This window comes from Mesoplodon densirostris, chromosome 1, assembly GCF_025265405.1.
Source record: "Mesoplodon densirostris isolate mMesDen1 chromosome 1, mMesDen1 primary haplotype, whole genome shotgun sequence".
Taxonomy (NCBI): domain Eukaryota; kingdom Metazoa; phylum Chordata; class Mammalia; order Artiodactyla; family Ziphiidae; genus Mesoplodon; species Mesoplodon densirostris.
Genome location: NC_082661.1, coordinates 233622764 through 233638996, shown reverse-complemented (window position 1 = coordinate 233638996; position 16233 = coordinate 233622764). Strand labels below are relative to the sequence as shown.

Sequence of the window (16233 nt, the reverse complement as noted above, 5' to 3'; positions counted from 1 at the left end):
ACTCTTATCATTTTACACATTTTTTTCTGTTAGGTTTGTATCCTATTACCTAATAATAAAAAAAATGTATGTAGTTGTATTTAGACATAAGTTTTGGAAATGTCCATTAAATCCCTGTTTTACAGCATTCTAGGATGATGATTGGCATTCATCATAAAAATACATTGGGCAGGTATAGTCATAGGATTTTGAAACATTACTGTACTGTTTTAACATCCTGGATGAGTTTTATAGTGGCAGTAATGTAGGTTCTAACTCTTCAGTTTCAAGTCTGTTTTATTCATTCTTTAAAACAGTGCTCTTTAGTATAGGAGCATACTTGGTTTTGAAATGGCTTGCAGTGTTTTTGCTGATAACTTTCCTTTGTGATAGTTACATTAGTTGAACTAGGGGGGTGGCAGTCCCCCCTCACATTAGGAGTATCCCTTGGTCTTGTCCTAGGATGAAAACTTATCCTTACTCGACTGATTATCCAATGTCTCAGTTTATTTGGATTTATTTTTAATTTCAATCACTGAAAGTTTTATTTTTTTATTTGCATTCTGACGCTTCAAACTTTGTTGATTTTTACTTATGTGTTTTTCCAGACATGTGCAATGGTTCTGTCTGTTTCTGTCACTTGGTACTTTGTGATGTTGGCTCAGAATACACTTACATTGTTAAAACATTTGTGATTCTTTTCACTTAATGCCCCTGTTTCATCTTTCATTATTATTATTGTTATTATTTATAAATTTACTTATTTATTTTATTTTTGGCTGTGTTGGGTCTTCGTTGCTGCACATGGGCTTTCTCTAGTTGCAGCGAGCCGGGGCTACTCTTTGTTGTGCTGCTTGGGCTTCTCATTGTGGTGGCTTCTCTTGTTGTGGAGCCTAGGCTCTAGGGCCTGTGGGCTTCAGTAGCTGTGGCACGTGGGCTCAGTAGTTCTGGCGCACGGACTTAGTTGCTCTGCGGCATGTGGGATTTACCCGGACCAGGGCTCGAACTCATGTCCCCTGCATTGGCAGGCAGATTCTTAACCACTGCGCCACCAGGGAAGTCCTCATCTTTCATTATTTAAATGTAATTGATTCAGTCTTATTTCCACATGTCTGTGATCATCCAGACTTATTCTGAGTAGTTTTTCGGATGTTCAGAGGTTACATCTTGGAGCCAAGCACATAGGCTTAAACTTTCACTGAGACAGGAGACAGGGCACCGTCATTCTTGATGTTCGTGTTTGAAAGAAATGTCTCCAGCGCCCCCAGGAAAGATATCCTAGGGATGCTCAACTAGAAAGAGGCTTTAAAAAGATTTACATACATCTCCAGTTACCAGAGAAAGTATTTCCAACTTCAGGTTTTCTAAAGGAAATGCTAAAGAGGAGAGAGGGAGTTTTCTTCCCCTTTTTGCACCAGGGAAAATTTAAAATATGAAATTTTCTAGGTTTGTATTTACCCTTGTACTACCCATTTTAGAGAGGAAAAATATGAGCAGCAGAGAAGTCAAGTGACTAGTGTAGAATCACATAAGAGAAATGAAAAACGTGTTTAAGAGTTAGATGAGGAGCTCTCCCAGATAGTAGAACCAAAAAACAAAGGGATGAAAAATAGAGAAATGGTAAGAAAATTAGAGGACCAATCAGTGCAATCTCAAAAAATAGAAATCCCGGAAAGGGAGAACAGGGGAAAAAGAGGGGAAGAAGGTATAAAGTATTCAAGAAAATTTCCCAGAACCAACGGATATTTGTTACTAGACTGGAAAGGCCCAGTGGGTATATTTACCACAGTGGATCAGAATAGACCGGTGGCAAGAATCATTGTGGAATTTCAAAGCACTAGGAACAAGAGAAGACTTCATAAAATTTCACGAAAAAGAACAAAATAAGTCGTATGAAGGATCAGGAATCAGAAAGATCTCAGACTTCCCAACAGTTAAGCACAGAAATAAGAAGGCAGTGAAGAAATAACCTTTCATATTCTGAAGGTAAATGTTTTCCGACCTACAATTTTATCTGACTTTTAAGTATGAAGGTAGAATAAATTTACTTTTAGGTCTCAAAAATTTCAAGCAGACACTGGAGGATATACTGCACCAAAAGGAGAGAATAAAGCAAAGAGGAAGATGTGGGATATAGGAAACAGGAGGAGGATGAAGGGGATCTCCAAGACTGTAGTGGAGGGAGGTCCCAGAATGGCAGCTATGTAGCAGACATATGACAGTCCGTCTAAACTGGAATAGTTTGACTTAAGATGCAGATACAGGGGGAGCTATTATTATTGAAATGCCAGATGCCTTTGTAACATCTCTTTCAAGCCTGAGGACAAATTACCCACGTGAGATGGGCTCATGTTCTCATGACTACTTGTCTTCACCATGTGGTGATTAGTTCCTGTTCTCTCTAGTCCTGCTGCCTGGATCACCTGAAGATTCTCGCTTCACCCCTCAAAAATGTGGTCTGCTTTGTTCTGCTTCTGAGAGTAGAATAGTGAGCTTAGAATTGGAAAATACAATATAAAATAGTTTTCTTCTTGGACCTTACTTATGCCAAATACCCACTACCTGGCCCCCACTAGGCCTCATAGATTCTCTTATCCTGTATATTTCCCAGTGTTTCCTAATGACCTTGCCTATAGACTTCCCAGAAATAGCCTTATATATCCTCTTAGAGAAGCTGGAGCCGGCTCCAACACACAGATTCTGTGTAGCTTGTCTTCTCCTTGGAGCCTTTCTTTGTTGTGGCAATATTGGCCTTTCTTTTACAAAACTAGCTAGGTTTATGGTATACTTAGTTTCTTAGTTTTTAGGTAGTAAAACTATTAAAAAACAAGTAGGAAACAGTTAATAGAAATGCCAGGATACTGATTTCCTCTTGATAGGGGTGGGGAGATTGGGAGCGCAGTTGGGGATGGGCACACAGGGGAATTGTGAGGCAGTAATCGTGTTCTGTTTCTTGATGTGGGTGTAGGTACATGGGGTTAAAAAACTACTCTTTAGGGCCTCCCTGGTGGCGCAGTGGTTAAGAGTCCGCCTGCCGATGCAGGGGATACGGGTTCGTGCCCCGGTCTGGGAGGATCCCATATGCCGCGGAGCGGCTGGGCCCGTGAGCCATGGCCGCTGGGCCTGCGCATCCGGAGCCTGTGCTCCGCAACGGGAGAGGCCACAACAGTGAGAGGCCCACATACCGCAAAAAGAAAAAAAAAAAACAACTACTCTTTAACCTGTACCTGTAGATTGTACATATTCATGTGTATTGATACATTTTATAATCAAAATGAAGAAAATCCTTAATTTGAATAAAATCAAACCCAATGATTATTCTAAACTAAACTCATTCGGTAAGACTGTTGTATTATACATTATATGTGTATCAGAATAAAATTCAGTCTTTAACATGGTCTATACTGCTCTATAATCATGATCTAGCCAATGGCTGCATCTTTGACTTCATCACCTACAGTTCTCTGTGTGCTGGGTTCTCATTGTTTCTCAAACGTACTGAGCTTATTTTGGCTCCAGGGCCTTTGCATTTGTTCTTCCTTCTGCCTGAAAGTCTTTTCGTTACATGATATTCATGTAACTTGCTCTCTCACTTTATTCTTGTCTCTGTTCAAGCATAACATCTCCAGAGACCTTTCCCAGTTACCCTAGTAAAGCATACCCTCCCATCTAGACTATCATCTTCAGTTATTCTCTATCTCCTCTTTTTCTTCAAATCTCTTACTATTACTTGACATTATCTTATATATTTACATGTTTATTTTTCATCTACTCCATTAGAACATAAGCACCATGAAGGTAGGAACATTTTGTTTTTTCATCACACAGTGTCTGGCATACTGTAGATGTTCAGTAAAGTTTTCTTGAATGAATAAATGAGGAATTGGTCAATTAAATAAAGAACATAGTTCAAAGAAGATATCAGCCTTCTGGGTGTAAAAGAAATTGATATTTTGTTAATGTTATTGTGCCATTTTACTCTTCAGTGTTGAATACATGCATTTCATTTTGAAATATTCAGGAAAGTTCCCCACATATTTAAAATTAGGAAAGTGTTTATTTCCTAAACATTTTTATTTTTAGCTATACCACATTATGGCAAGAATGTACTGTATATGTAATGAGCAAAGGCTAGTTAATAGCTATGGAAGGAACTGTGTACATTGTGCATTATTTATAATTTTGTTTGCCTTGTATCCACGTGGATACATGTCTGTGATTCAAAAAGGCCTGTGAATCTTTGGGCGTGAAAAATCATCTTCTTTTGTTAGCATCTACTACCATCCTCCTATACTAGGGCTCAATAAAGTTTTGTTGACTAAAAGGTTCAATTTACTATGTATGTTATAATAATATAGGTTACATAAACAAACAATTCTAGCATTGATAAACTGTAATTATGCTTATACCTTCTGCTTATTGTTTTGAGAGGTGTTCCCATTGAAATTCACTAGCAGCAGTCACATATTGGTGGCTATAATATAATAATGCCTGATGAGATAAGAAATTCATAAACCTTTTGACATTGAAAATCACAGCACTGTCTTTTATACTTTAACCGTAAAAGTTTTCCATTTATTTGGGTAAAAGTCTAATAAGCATGATATGAGGATGTTCACAGTGCTGAATAAATAGTAATCTCTTACATACAGCATACAAGTGGAATGAATGGTTGTGCGGATGGATGAACTGGAACTTGCAGACCATTTGTGATCAGTTCAACTTTGAAAATTATGGTTGACCTTAGGGGAAGGGTTGGATCTTTTTATTTCATTGCTAAAAGAATTTATATTCTTTAGCTTAGTAAGAGAAAACTTTAGTAACTTAATAAATATATAGAGAGCTGCTATAATATATATAATATCTAAGTGTGTGATTTGCATCATATATGAAGTGAACATAATTGATACTTTTGATCTCTGCTGAGGATAAATCACGGGGAAATGGGTTTTCATTGCATTTGAAACAATATATTACGTAGTGCACAAAGCACTTCCCAATGGTACATACTTAGATCCTGGTACAAGTTATAGAAGTCAGTAGAATAATGTACTCTTTTCCTATATTATATGTCTTTAAGAATAGGCTAAATAACTATATTCTTGTCATTGTTTGATGCCATGCTACCTGTTAGCATTAAGATTAGCTATAAGTTTTTGACTGTTTAGATTTTTGTGATTGACTTACCTTTTATTTATCATTCTATAAATAAAGACATTATAGGAAAACTATAAATAAAGATATTATAGGAAAACTTTCCTGTAAAGATATTATAGGAAAATTTATCAATCTATAAATAAAGATATTATAGGACAGTTTTACTGCATTATATAAACCATGTATTTGAAAAATTAAATATTTTTATGTTCTGTATGCTGTGTTCTTTCTTTTTTTTGCATGTTTTGACTGCTTGTATGTTTTTCACGTAGGTCACTTTTGAAATACATAAAGAAAACCTTGCCAATATATTTAGGGAACACCAGGGAAAAGTTGATGAAGACATGGGGCAGTGTTCTTCAAGTCCAGTTCAAGCAGTCTCTGGCATTAGCAGGGATGTTAATGTGTCAGTAGGATCCCAGCAATCGGATACAAAGGATTCTCCTCCTCCTTCTCATATCACCAGAACTAGTGATGAAAAGTCAAGCATTGGGAAGACAAGTTCAGTAGAATCTGCATCCAGTGTTGAACTGCAAACTCACAATACATCTAATGAAGAAAGGACAACTGTGCAAGAAAATCAGGAGTTACTGGATGAAGTCCCTTTAGAAGAAACACTGATAAATGAAACAATTAATGCAGAGAGTTTAGAAGGATCTTCTGACATAATAGAAGCTGTGACTGTTTCCTCTGATTCTTTTAAAACAACTGGCAAAGATATAATGACTGTCAATGAAGTAACTGCTTCCATAAGTTCTCCTTCAGAAGAGGATGCTTCAGAGGTGCCAGAATTATTGGATAAGTCTGTAGTAGAGGAAGAAGAAGATGATGATTATGTAGAACTGAAGGTAGAAAGTATTCCTACTGAGGAAGCCAGTCTACCTACAGAGCTCCAAGATAACAGTTTGTCTCCAGCTGCTTCTGAAGCCAGTGAAAGAATGGGCATGTTTAGTAATGACCACAAGTTAAGATTTCAAGAGGAAGAACCTGTAAGTAAGAAACAAACTGACACTGAAACTCGAGATCCTAAAGATTCTGCAGTCTTGACTATGACAGCATCAGGGTCTTCAGCGACCTCACCAGGAACTACTACTTCCCAAGCAGCTGTTCAGTCAGATGTTGGTCAGATGCTGGAGGCAGGGGAGAAGACTAACCTCGCCGGAGAAACCAAACTCCATAGTGATTCTAATAGTAGTATCTTCGAGTCTCCTACTACTTCTGAGCAGAGGATTGCTAAGTTGGATGTTTCCAGTGTTGCTACAGATACTGAGAGGTTGGAATTGAAGGCCACTACAAACATGGAAGCATCTCAGCATATTCAGCCTGTGCTTGAGGTGATTATATTTATTATCTTCTTGAAGTGTGTTTGCATTGAGTTGAAATACAACAAGTGTATAGACGTAGATTTTATTTTATTTTATTTTGGAATTGGTTCATAACCTATTTGCAATTACATAAATGCAGTGAATGTGAAGATTATTATCTTTAGCACAGGGTTTGGCTTTCAGTATGAGTTTGTTAAATGGCAGCTTTTATTATTTTCACCACAGTATCATCAAAAGTTACTACTTTCAAGTTTCAGTGTTAGTGTATTTTTAGCTTATAAAGCAAACATTGGAAATACTTTTACCCTTTATTTGATGACCCAGTCATAGTTAGGACATTAGTTTTTAAGCAGAATCTAGGACTACCTTCCTGTAAAACCACCTGCCAGTGTATAATTTTATGTACAAAGTATGTGGTTTAAAATTGTTCCATGAGGTCTGTTTACTTTTGTAAGAGACAGGAGCCTTTCTGCGATCTAGAGACACAGGTTTCTTCCTTACCAGTGTTTCAGAGAGATTTGTGACACCACTGTGGGTGCATGTTGTCATTTCCCACTTTAATCAACTCTTACTGCTCCTCCTCCTCCTCTTTTTTTTTTTTTTTTTTTTTTTTTTTTGCGGTACGCGGGCCTTTCACTGTTGTGGCCTCTCCCGTTGTGGAGCACAGGCTCCGGACATGCAGGCTCAGCGGCCATGGCTCACGGGCCCAGCCGCTCCGCGGCATGTGGGATCTTCCCGGACCGGGGCACGAACCCGTGTCCCTTGCATCGGCAGGCGGACTCTCAACCACCGCGCCACCAGGGAAGCCCTCCTCCTCCTTTTTTTGTTGGTTTGATCTTCATTCTGTTGTCTTTATTTTTGTTTTTTCTTAATTCTAGCCAATTTATAATCCAGCTATGGCTTTTCTTTTATGTCAGTATTCGAAATCAAAAGCTTCTTGATTCCTTTATAAAATGTTGCATGAGCTGGTGATGATTCTAACATGGTTCCTGACCAGTTACTGCTGCATTGTGCTGATTTCGCATTTTTTATATCTTTGCTTTAAATGTATTAATGTTATTACTCATTGGTAATTGTTCTCTGATTTAGTCCCTTAATACCTTAAAATGTGAGTATTTGTTAGATGAATTACATAGAAGTTATTAAGTTCTAAATGTCTACCTTTGAAGTTGAACTTATTTTATTCTTTTTAACTTTTTCTATTAGATGTCAAGGCAACAGGAGCAGCCAGGGCAAGGAACAGCACCAGATGCAGTTAATGGACAAAGGAGGGATTCCAGGTCTATGTTCCGTATTCCAGAGTTCAGATGGTCTCAAGTGCATCAGCGTTTGCTCACTGATCTATTATTTTCAATAGAAACAGACATACAGATGTGGAGAAGGTTTGTCCATATGTTTATTATAGAAGATGTATATAAATTTTAGTGTTTGTTTGCAAAGAAATTTATATAGTTGACATTTTGCAATTTAAGTCATTTGCTTAAAAAGGATATAAATTATTTCTGTGGTAGGGTTTTATTGAATTAATGTTTATTCTCATATAAATGAGGTACCATATTTAGAGTAAAAAACTTGAAAGCTTTTCTTTTAAAAAATTTGCTGCGTACTTTACAGCATATAATATAGCATATAATTTGCCTGAATGTAGGTCTACCGAGTGGGTTTATTTCTAGAAGTAGTAAAAAAAAGAAAATTGGGCTTTACATAAAACATCTAATTTTTCAATGTATTTTTAGTATAAAGAGTCTGTGTCTTTCAGCTTATCCTCCATTGTATGATTTATGATTTTAAAAGTGCCTAATGTGTTTATTGTTATTTGTATACTACTCTTATTCTGTTTAAAAACATTTCATGGCATTGTCTAAGAAAACGTTATTAGAAAATTCATTTTTAATAGCACATTTAGCACCATTTACCTCTTAGTTTTTGCCACTTCTTAATTTTGTTCCTAGTTAAGTATAATTTAGTTCAACTTTTATATTAAGTGTAAGTTGAATAGTGTTTATATTTCAGCACTGAAAAAGGGCATGTATAGTAACTGCTGATATGGAATGGTCTACATCTTCTAAGGAAGTATACACCCTCCAAAATGCCTGCTGCATCATTATCTTTCCTCAGCTTTCCAGATGAAGCAAAAGCGCCTTCTTGTCCTCCCTCCCCTCAAGTAGGCAAACTGTGATTTCCTTTTTTTAGCTTTATCAGTAAACATCATTTATCTTTGGACAGCCATTCAACAAAGACAGTAATGGACTTCGTGAATAGCAGTGATAATGTCATCTTTGTACACAACACAATTCATCTCATCTCTCAAGTGATGGACAATATGGTCATGGCTTGTGGGGGTATACTGCCATTGCTTTCAGCTGCTACATCGGCTACAGTAAGGACTTAACTACTATATAAAGTTGGTGTGAAAACATGACTTATGCATTCTTATTGATTAAAACTTGAATGTGGTTGTTACTATGCATCATAGGTTCTGTAGTTCAAAAGCAACAGAATCCTTTTATAATTACTTGAAAGGACCTTAGAATCTGTTCCAGGAATGAAGGGACTGAATAGAATGTTTAATTATTAGGGATGAATGAGTTGGTGAAGAATATGGCTGACAGTGTTTCAACTGTATGTATGCTTTTTTTTTAGATGAAATGATAAGGAAATCCCTCTGTTGAAGTAGATTTGTGAAAGCCTGGCTTTTTGTAAAATTTAGAAATCTGTGGAATGTATCTCATAAAATTGGATTTTTATCAGAATATAAATGTAAATGTCAAACTTTATTCCTTACAGCATGAGCTGGAGAATATTGAACCTACTCAAGGCCTTTCAGTAGAAGCCTCTGTGACATTTTTGCAGAGACTAATCAGCCTTGTGGATGTTCTTATATTTGCAAGTTCTCTTGGCTTTACTGAAATTGAAGCTGAAAAAAATATGTCATCCGGAGGAATTCTGCGGCAGTGTCTCCGACTGGGTGAGCTGTTAAAACCAATGACTTAGGAATTTACTTAAAAATTTTTCAGTGATCCAGACATATTAAATTGAACATTTTTTTTTTCCTGTTGGTGGGAAAAAGCGTGCTAAGCAATTTGTCTTATTCTACTTTTTAACCTACAAAGAGTGAGGGACTGTGTATGTACTGGCTATAGTAGTACTTGTGAAGGTAATAGGTAGAGGAGGAGGACGTGTTTGGAAATTCTGCATTGATTCTGGTCAGCATTACTTCTTCTCCGCCCACTGCCAACCCCCCAATCTCTTTTTGCTTTAAAGTAGTGCTTCTCAAATTTTAAGATGATTCATACACATGGATCACCAAAGGATCTTGTTGAAATGCTGATTAGATTGTATAGGTCTGGGATGAGACCTAAAATTGCCTTTCTAGTAAGTCCCAGGTAATGTTGATGCTGCTTCTCTTACAAACACACTTGAGTAGCAAGGTTCTAAACTAGCATCATTCAAGTATAGCCTTTATCCAAATAAGCTGTGATAATTTGTTAAAGCAGTTAGTAAGATTATTAAATCTCTGCTCTTCTCCTGGAGGCAGTTCTTCCTTAGGTGAAAGTTAAAGTAAATCAAACGATGTTTTAGTGATATCTGAACTTCCTTAGGTGAAGAAGAAAATTTTTTCTCTATGCAGAAGGTGTCCTGTATCTAGTCATAAACACTGAGACTTTGTTAATGATTTGCTTATTAAATGGTGAGAAGTAGGTGGAGAAACGGGGAACAAAAAATGGAAGCAAAATCTTTAGGAACCATGGCCATATGAAGACAAATTAGAAATAAGGCACCTATGAAAATATAATACCAACAGTGGAAAATCTAATTAGTTAATGAAGTATTTCCCCATATTTAGCAAGAATATCCGCTACTTAAACAGATGTACTTAGATTTTTTTTGGTACAATAATTATTTTTACTCAAAATGCTATTCAAAGTACTTTTAAACTTAGGACGCTCTAAAGAACTTGGTATACTATTTTTAGGGAGTTTTTAAAAAATTTTAATTGAGAGAGATTGAAACGGTAAGCACAACAAAACAGAAGCTATCATTTATTGACTCCTGTCGTATGTCATTGCTGATTTTCACGAGTCACCAATCATTTTCTTCCAGCCATTCATTCATTTGTATTTTCTTCCTTTTATTCATGAGAAAGATTGAGATCAAAGAAATTAGGAAATTTGCCAAAAATTTAAAAGCTATAAATTGGTAGAGCTGGAATTTGAATATAGTTTAACTAATGTTCCTACTCTTTCTGTTATAGGATACACCCTTAAACTTTATATCAGTAATATAATTAAAATATTTAGAACCCATTGCTTTTGTATATGCCATTTTTAAAACCTTTCCACTTTTCTAAAAAGAGTGCACTTTTGGGATTGAAGGTACAAGACTGCACTAGCAGTGCTTCACTATACTCAAGACGTATTAGATTCAGAAGCTAAGGGAATACTGTATCTCCCTCATTTTCATAACTGTAGAAGAAAATAAAGAAATAATTCAGTGTACTCCAGCACCACATGTTTTCATTGTTCAGGATCACTTAATAGAATATGGTAAGCTTGGTAAACAGTCCGAATATTTTTTTTAATTAATTAATTAATGTATGGCTGCGTTGGGTCTTCGTTGCTGCATGCGGGCTTTTCTCTAGTTGTGGCGAGTGGGGGCTACTCTTCGATGCAGTGTGCGGGCTTCTCATGGATGGATTCTCTTGTTGCAGGCTCTAGGCTTCAGTTGTTGTGGCAGGCAGGTTCTAGAGTGCAGTCTCAGTAGTTGTGGAACACGGGCTTAGTTGCTCCACAGCGTGTGGGATCTTGCCACACCAGGGCTTGAACCCGTGTCCCCTGCATTGGCAGGCGGATTTTTAACCACTGCGCCACCAGGGAAGTCCCAGTCCAAATGTTTTGATCCCTGGTCTCCTCACTCCTGTTTTCCTGAAGTTGGGGTTGAGAAGGTAGGATGGAAACAGTAAGAATAAACTGTGCTACTGAGATTGATTGATACTAAGCATTTGAATGTGGTTTTTAACTTTGTAATGCAGACCCAAACTTGATTTTATGCAACCTGTGACCGAAGTAGTGGAAGAGTCATTTTCCTGGGCCTGACTCCAAATTTGACAGAGTTGTATTCCATATTCTCTCTCCCTCCCTTCTTCACTGTGTTCCTTCCCTTTTCCCAACTGTTGTTGCTCTCTTTCAGCACCTTTCTCAATACTTTCCCTTTTCAGTTCTGTATGTGCTAGCCATATGATAGTCTGGTGGCAGTTAAGGTCGTTATCACAAGTTTGCTATTTTGTTCCTAATTTGCTCTCTCACTCTTGTTGAGACAAATACCTTCAGTGCTACCAAATTGGTTGGGAATTGATTACATGATATCAATCAATTCATAGTCAATTGTGTATTACCTAATTTGTTACTTAAAATTCAAAATTAATTTCTAAATAACTTGAGTTAACTGCCTAAGTGAGATGTTTAGAGAGGTAATTTTAGACCGTATATTAATCACAATCTCTTTTTTGTCCTCCACCTTTTAAACAGTTTTAATGAAAGCCAGTAAAAGGTAGATTCTATAAATATTCCTTTTAATGCTATACCCTCTCCCAGTCTCTATTAATATCATGCTGTAATGATAAAAATTTTAAGAAAAACATGCAAGTTTCTAGTTTACTATTGTACTTTAATGAAGGTAATAGAAGGTTATTTTACCCTGGACTAGTTGATGGCAATGTGATTTACTTTCTACTCTCTTACACCTTTAAAAAAAAATTCTTTTCTTCCCTGTCTTTTCCTCCATAGATTATTTCAAGCAGCTTATGTGAGACCTAAGAAACAGTACAGTGTTTATTAAGGTTCCTGAACTGATTCTCTTTTAGCAGTGGGCCCTAACAGAGTAGCTAACAAAGTCAGAAAACAAACAGTGGGTGATAAAGCCCAGGGACATTTTAGAAATTTGCTGAAGGTGATGTTTCAAATAAAATCTTATGTAACTCGTATAGGTGAGTTTTGTCAGTCTCATAATCTTAAATATAATTTTTTCTTGCCCAATTTTTTCCTTAAAATAAATTACAGTGTGTGCAGTGGCAGTAAGGAATTGCTTAGAGTGTCAACAGCATTCACAGCTGAAAACTAAAGGCAAAGCAGGAAAAGTCCAGAAAACAACACACAGCCTGATTCCCATGGGGAAATCTGCAGCAAAAGTAAGCATACAGAATAATTAATTAAATAAAAAAGCATTCTCTTATTTTATGATTAAGATCTTAAATTTATTTGTTCATTTCAACATAAAGTTAAATAAATTTGACAGAGGTCCTAAAATAGTTATTTTAGTCTGTGGACATAACCTTCAAATATTTGTGTTTAAGTATACAGTAAAGATTTGCTTATACTTAATCTTGTCTGCTTTTCCAAGTGTTTACTTTCCTTGTGTCCATGATACCTTTTCCTTCAAGTATGTCAATTTGTGTTTCACGTACTTGGTGAGTTAGCATGCAGTTTCTTTTTTCCTTCATGACTCCCTTCTACACCCCCCACCCCCATCCTGACACCCAAAAAAAGAAGACAGAAAGAAGTAGGAAAATAAACTGGGAAAAACAACATTATAGCCTATGGAATACTGTGTTTATTTTTTAAAATGTCTGTGTAATGTATATATTTATATTTTTTTGTCTTAAATAGAGTCCGGTGGATATTGTAACTGGTGGTATATTTCCAGTAAGAGATTTTGACAGGCTCCTACAAGACATGGATATTAATCGACTTAGGGCAGTTGTCTTCAGAGACATAGTAAGTTACAGTATTTCTTTTACATATTCTCTTAGCTGATACATATTTCCTCTGAGGCCCAAAGTATTGAGAGTGAACACTCTTTGTGATATAAAATAGTGAGGTAGAGATAAGAAGGCCTAGATACCAGTTCTCTTGACAATGATTTTAGAATCTTAGAATATTAAAAATATTGTTTATATAAATGGAACTAATATATCAGAGTATTGCTACCAAAAAGAATAGCACATTATTACATAGTAAGCATTGTAAGTACTTCATATGTTCTTATTCATTCCAACAACTTCTTGAGTTGTGTACTTTGTAATTCCCATTTTATGAATGAGGAATTGGAAGCACAGAGAGCTTGGGTAACTTGTACAAGCTAATGGAGCTAGTAAATGATAGGATTCTAACTCCAGAATCTGTGCTCTGGAAGTTTTATATGATATAAAAATAGACGATGAAATGTTGTGTGTGGTGTTTTAAATTTTTTAAAGATGAAAAATAGTTTCGTTTTAGCTAATTTTGATATATAATATGGCAGAGTTTTATGTAGGAATTGTAAAGTCATATAAAAAAAGTATAAACATGAAAATAAAAATCACCAGGATTTGGAGTATTATCATTAATATTTATTGAACACTTACTGTGTGTTTAGTACTAGCTGCTCTGTATTACATATACGTTTTTTAAAAATAAACTTTATAACTTCAATTTTTAACTTTCCCTTCTCTTTCTCCAGTGTTTTAGTCCTCTTTTGATTCTTCACTAAGCTTTATACAAGTATACAATTTGTTAATAGTAGTTATGGGTAATAATTATTAGCTATAACTAATAGTTTATTTGGTATTAAGCATATAACTGGATGACTTATATGTATTACCTCATTTAATTCACAGAATAATCCTATGAGAAAGATAGCAGTATTAGCTTAGTCTGCTTAAAATCCTACAAGTAGTGAGAGGTAGAAGTGGATTCAGGACCTAGGGAGTCTGATTCGTGAAATTTTGATCTTAACCATTGTACTATAATGCCTCCCTGGATCTCAATTTTTTTGCTTTTTGGTAGCTGTTATTATTCCTTTAATGAAGAAACCATTACTTTTACTTTTTAGAACCCACTGACTGTGGTCCACTTTGGAACCAAATATTGCTGCTTCCTTCTCTCCCCATTCTCTTTCTTTGAGCAGTGGTTGAGTCTATTGCCCCGTAACTTTATATTTCCTAGAATGAAGTTTCAAAATCTAGAATAGATGATGTAACTCTTTGGCTTAAAAAATTCTCTAATGGAAATGCAAATCGAAACTACAGTGAAGTAGCACCTCACAGCGGTCAGAATGGCCATCATCAAAAAATCTACGAACAGTAAATGCTGGAGAGGGTGTGGAGAAAAGGGTAACCTCCTGCACTGTTGGTGGGAATGTAAATTGATACAGCCACTATGGAGAACAGTATGGAGGTTCCTTAAAAAACTAAAAATAGAACTACCATACGACCCAGCAATCCCACTACTGGGCATATACCCTGAGAAAACCATAATTCAAAAAGAGTCATGTACCAAAATGTTCATTGCAGCTCTATTTACAATAGCCAGGACATGGAAGCAACCTAAGTGTCCATCGACAGATGAATGGATAAAGCAGATGTTGCACACATATACAATGGAAGATTACTCAGCCCTAAAAAGAAACCAAATTGAATTATTTGTAGTGAGGTGGATGGACCTAGAGTCTGTCATACAGAGTGAAGTAGGTCAGAAAGAAAAGCAAACACCGTATGCTAACACATATATATGGAATCTGAAAAAAAAAAAGGTTCTAATGAACCTAGGGGTAGGACAGGAATGAAAACGCAGACATAGAATAGACTTGAGGACACAGGGAGGGGGAAGGGTAAGCTGGGATGAAGTGAGAGAGTAGCATTGATATATATATATACACTACCAAATGTAAAGTAGATAGGTAGTGGGAAGCAGCTGCATAGCACAGGGAGATCAGCTCGGTGCTTTGTGACCATTTAGAGGGGTGGGAAAGGGAGGGTAGGAGGGAGACGCAAGAGGGAGGGGATATGGGGAAATATGTATACATATAGCTGTATATGTTATACAGTAGATTCACTTTGTCATACAGTAGAAACTAACACAACATTGTAAAGCAACTATACTCCAATAAAGACGTTTAAAAAAAAAAATTCTCGGGCTTCCCTGGTGGCGCAGTGGTTAAGAGTCCGCCTGCCGATGCAGGGGACGCGGGTTCGTGCCCCGGTCCGGGAAGATCCCACGTGCTGCGGAGCGGCTGGGCCCGTGAGCCATGGCCCCTGAGCCTGCGCGTCCGGAGCCTGTGCTCCGCAACGGGAGAGGCCACACAGTGAGAGGCCCGCGTACCACAAAAAAAAAAAAAAAAAGATTAAGCAGACCAAGCAAGTTATTTGCCTACGTTTTTAATGTTGATACCATTAACAGCACTTATTATAATAGATGGTAGGACTGTGTGGTAGAGGAACAGAGAAGTTTCTAGAGAAAAGGGATGGTTAATAAAAAAAGGAAAAATGTACATATATCTTTTCCATCAAGACTGGTAAGTTCTTACACATGAACCTAAAAAGTACCATAGATTCTTGTTAGATTATACATACAATACGTCTAATAATCCTATCAAGTAGATATGTTCAGTAGACTCTGAGATCTCATTTTTTTCTCTGAAATTGTGTCCAAAACTTTTGATATTTGTTAATTGTTAACCTTTAGTTTCATTTGTGCCAATTGTTTCTATTTATTTATCTGCTAGGCAACCGTGTTCTTTGTTTCGCTTATCCTATATTTAGCTGCTACTTGAGGTACCTTTAGTTTTCAGGATTTGCTGGAAGAATTTGAGTTTTTCCTTTAAATTAATTAAGTTCAAACCTATTTTGAAAAGTTATCAAAATTAGTGATGTGTACAGTGTTCCTTTGAAAATGGGGAATTTGACTAGGTGAACTGGTCATTGATAATACAGATATGTAAGTGATCTGTAGAGCTG

At 36.5% G+C, this 16233-nt stretch overlaps 1 protein-coding gene across 2 annotated transcripts in view; it reads left to right on the top strand.

Annotated features, from left to right (window-relative positions):
- Positions 1–16233, top strand: part of LRBA (LPS responsive beige-like anchor protein) — a 767039-nt gene that overhangs the window by 178729 nt on the left and 572077 nt on the right. For both annotated transcript variants that reach the window (XM_060116154.1, XM_060116148.1), the window contains exons 23-28: positions 5409–6470; positions 7668–7843; positions 8688–8841; positions 9249–9429; positions 12521–12648; positions 13127–13234. In XM_060116154.1, the coding sequence (XP_059972137.1) occupies positions 5409–6470; positions 7668–7843; positions 8688–8841; positions 9249–9429; positions 12521–12648; positions 13127–13234 (1809 nt within the window). The remainder of the gene's footprint in view (positions 1–5408; positions 6471–7667; positions 7844–8687; positions 8842–9248; positions 9430–12520; positions 12649–13126; positions 13235–16233) is intronic.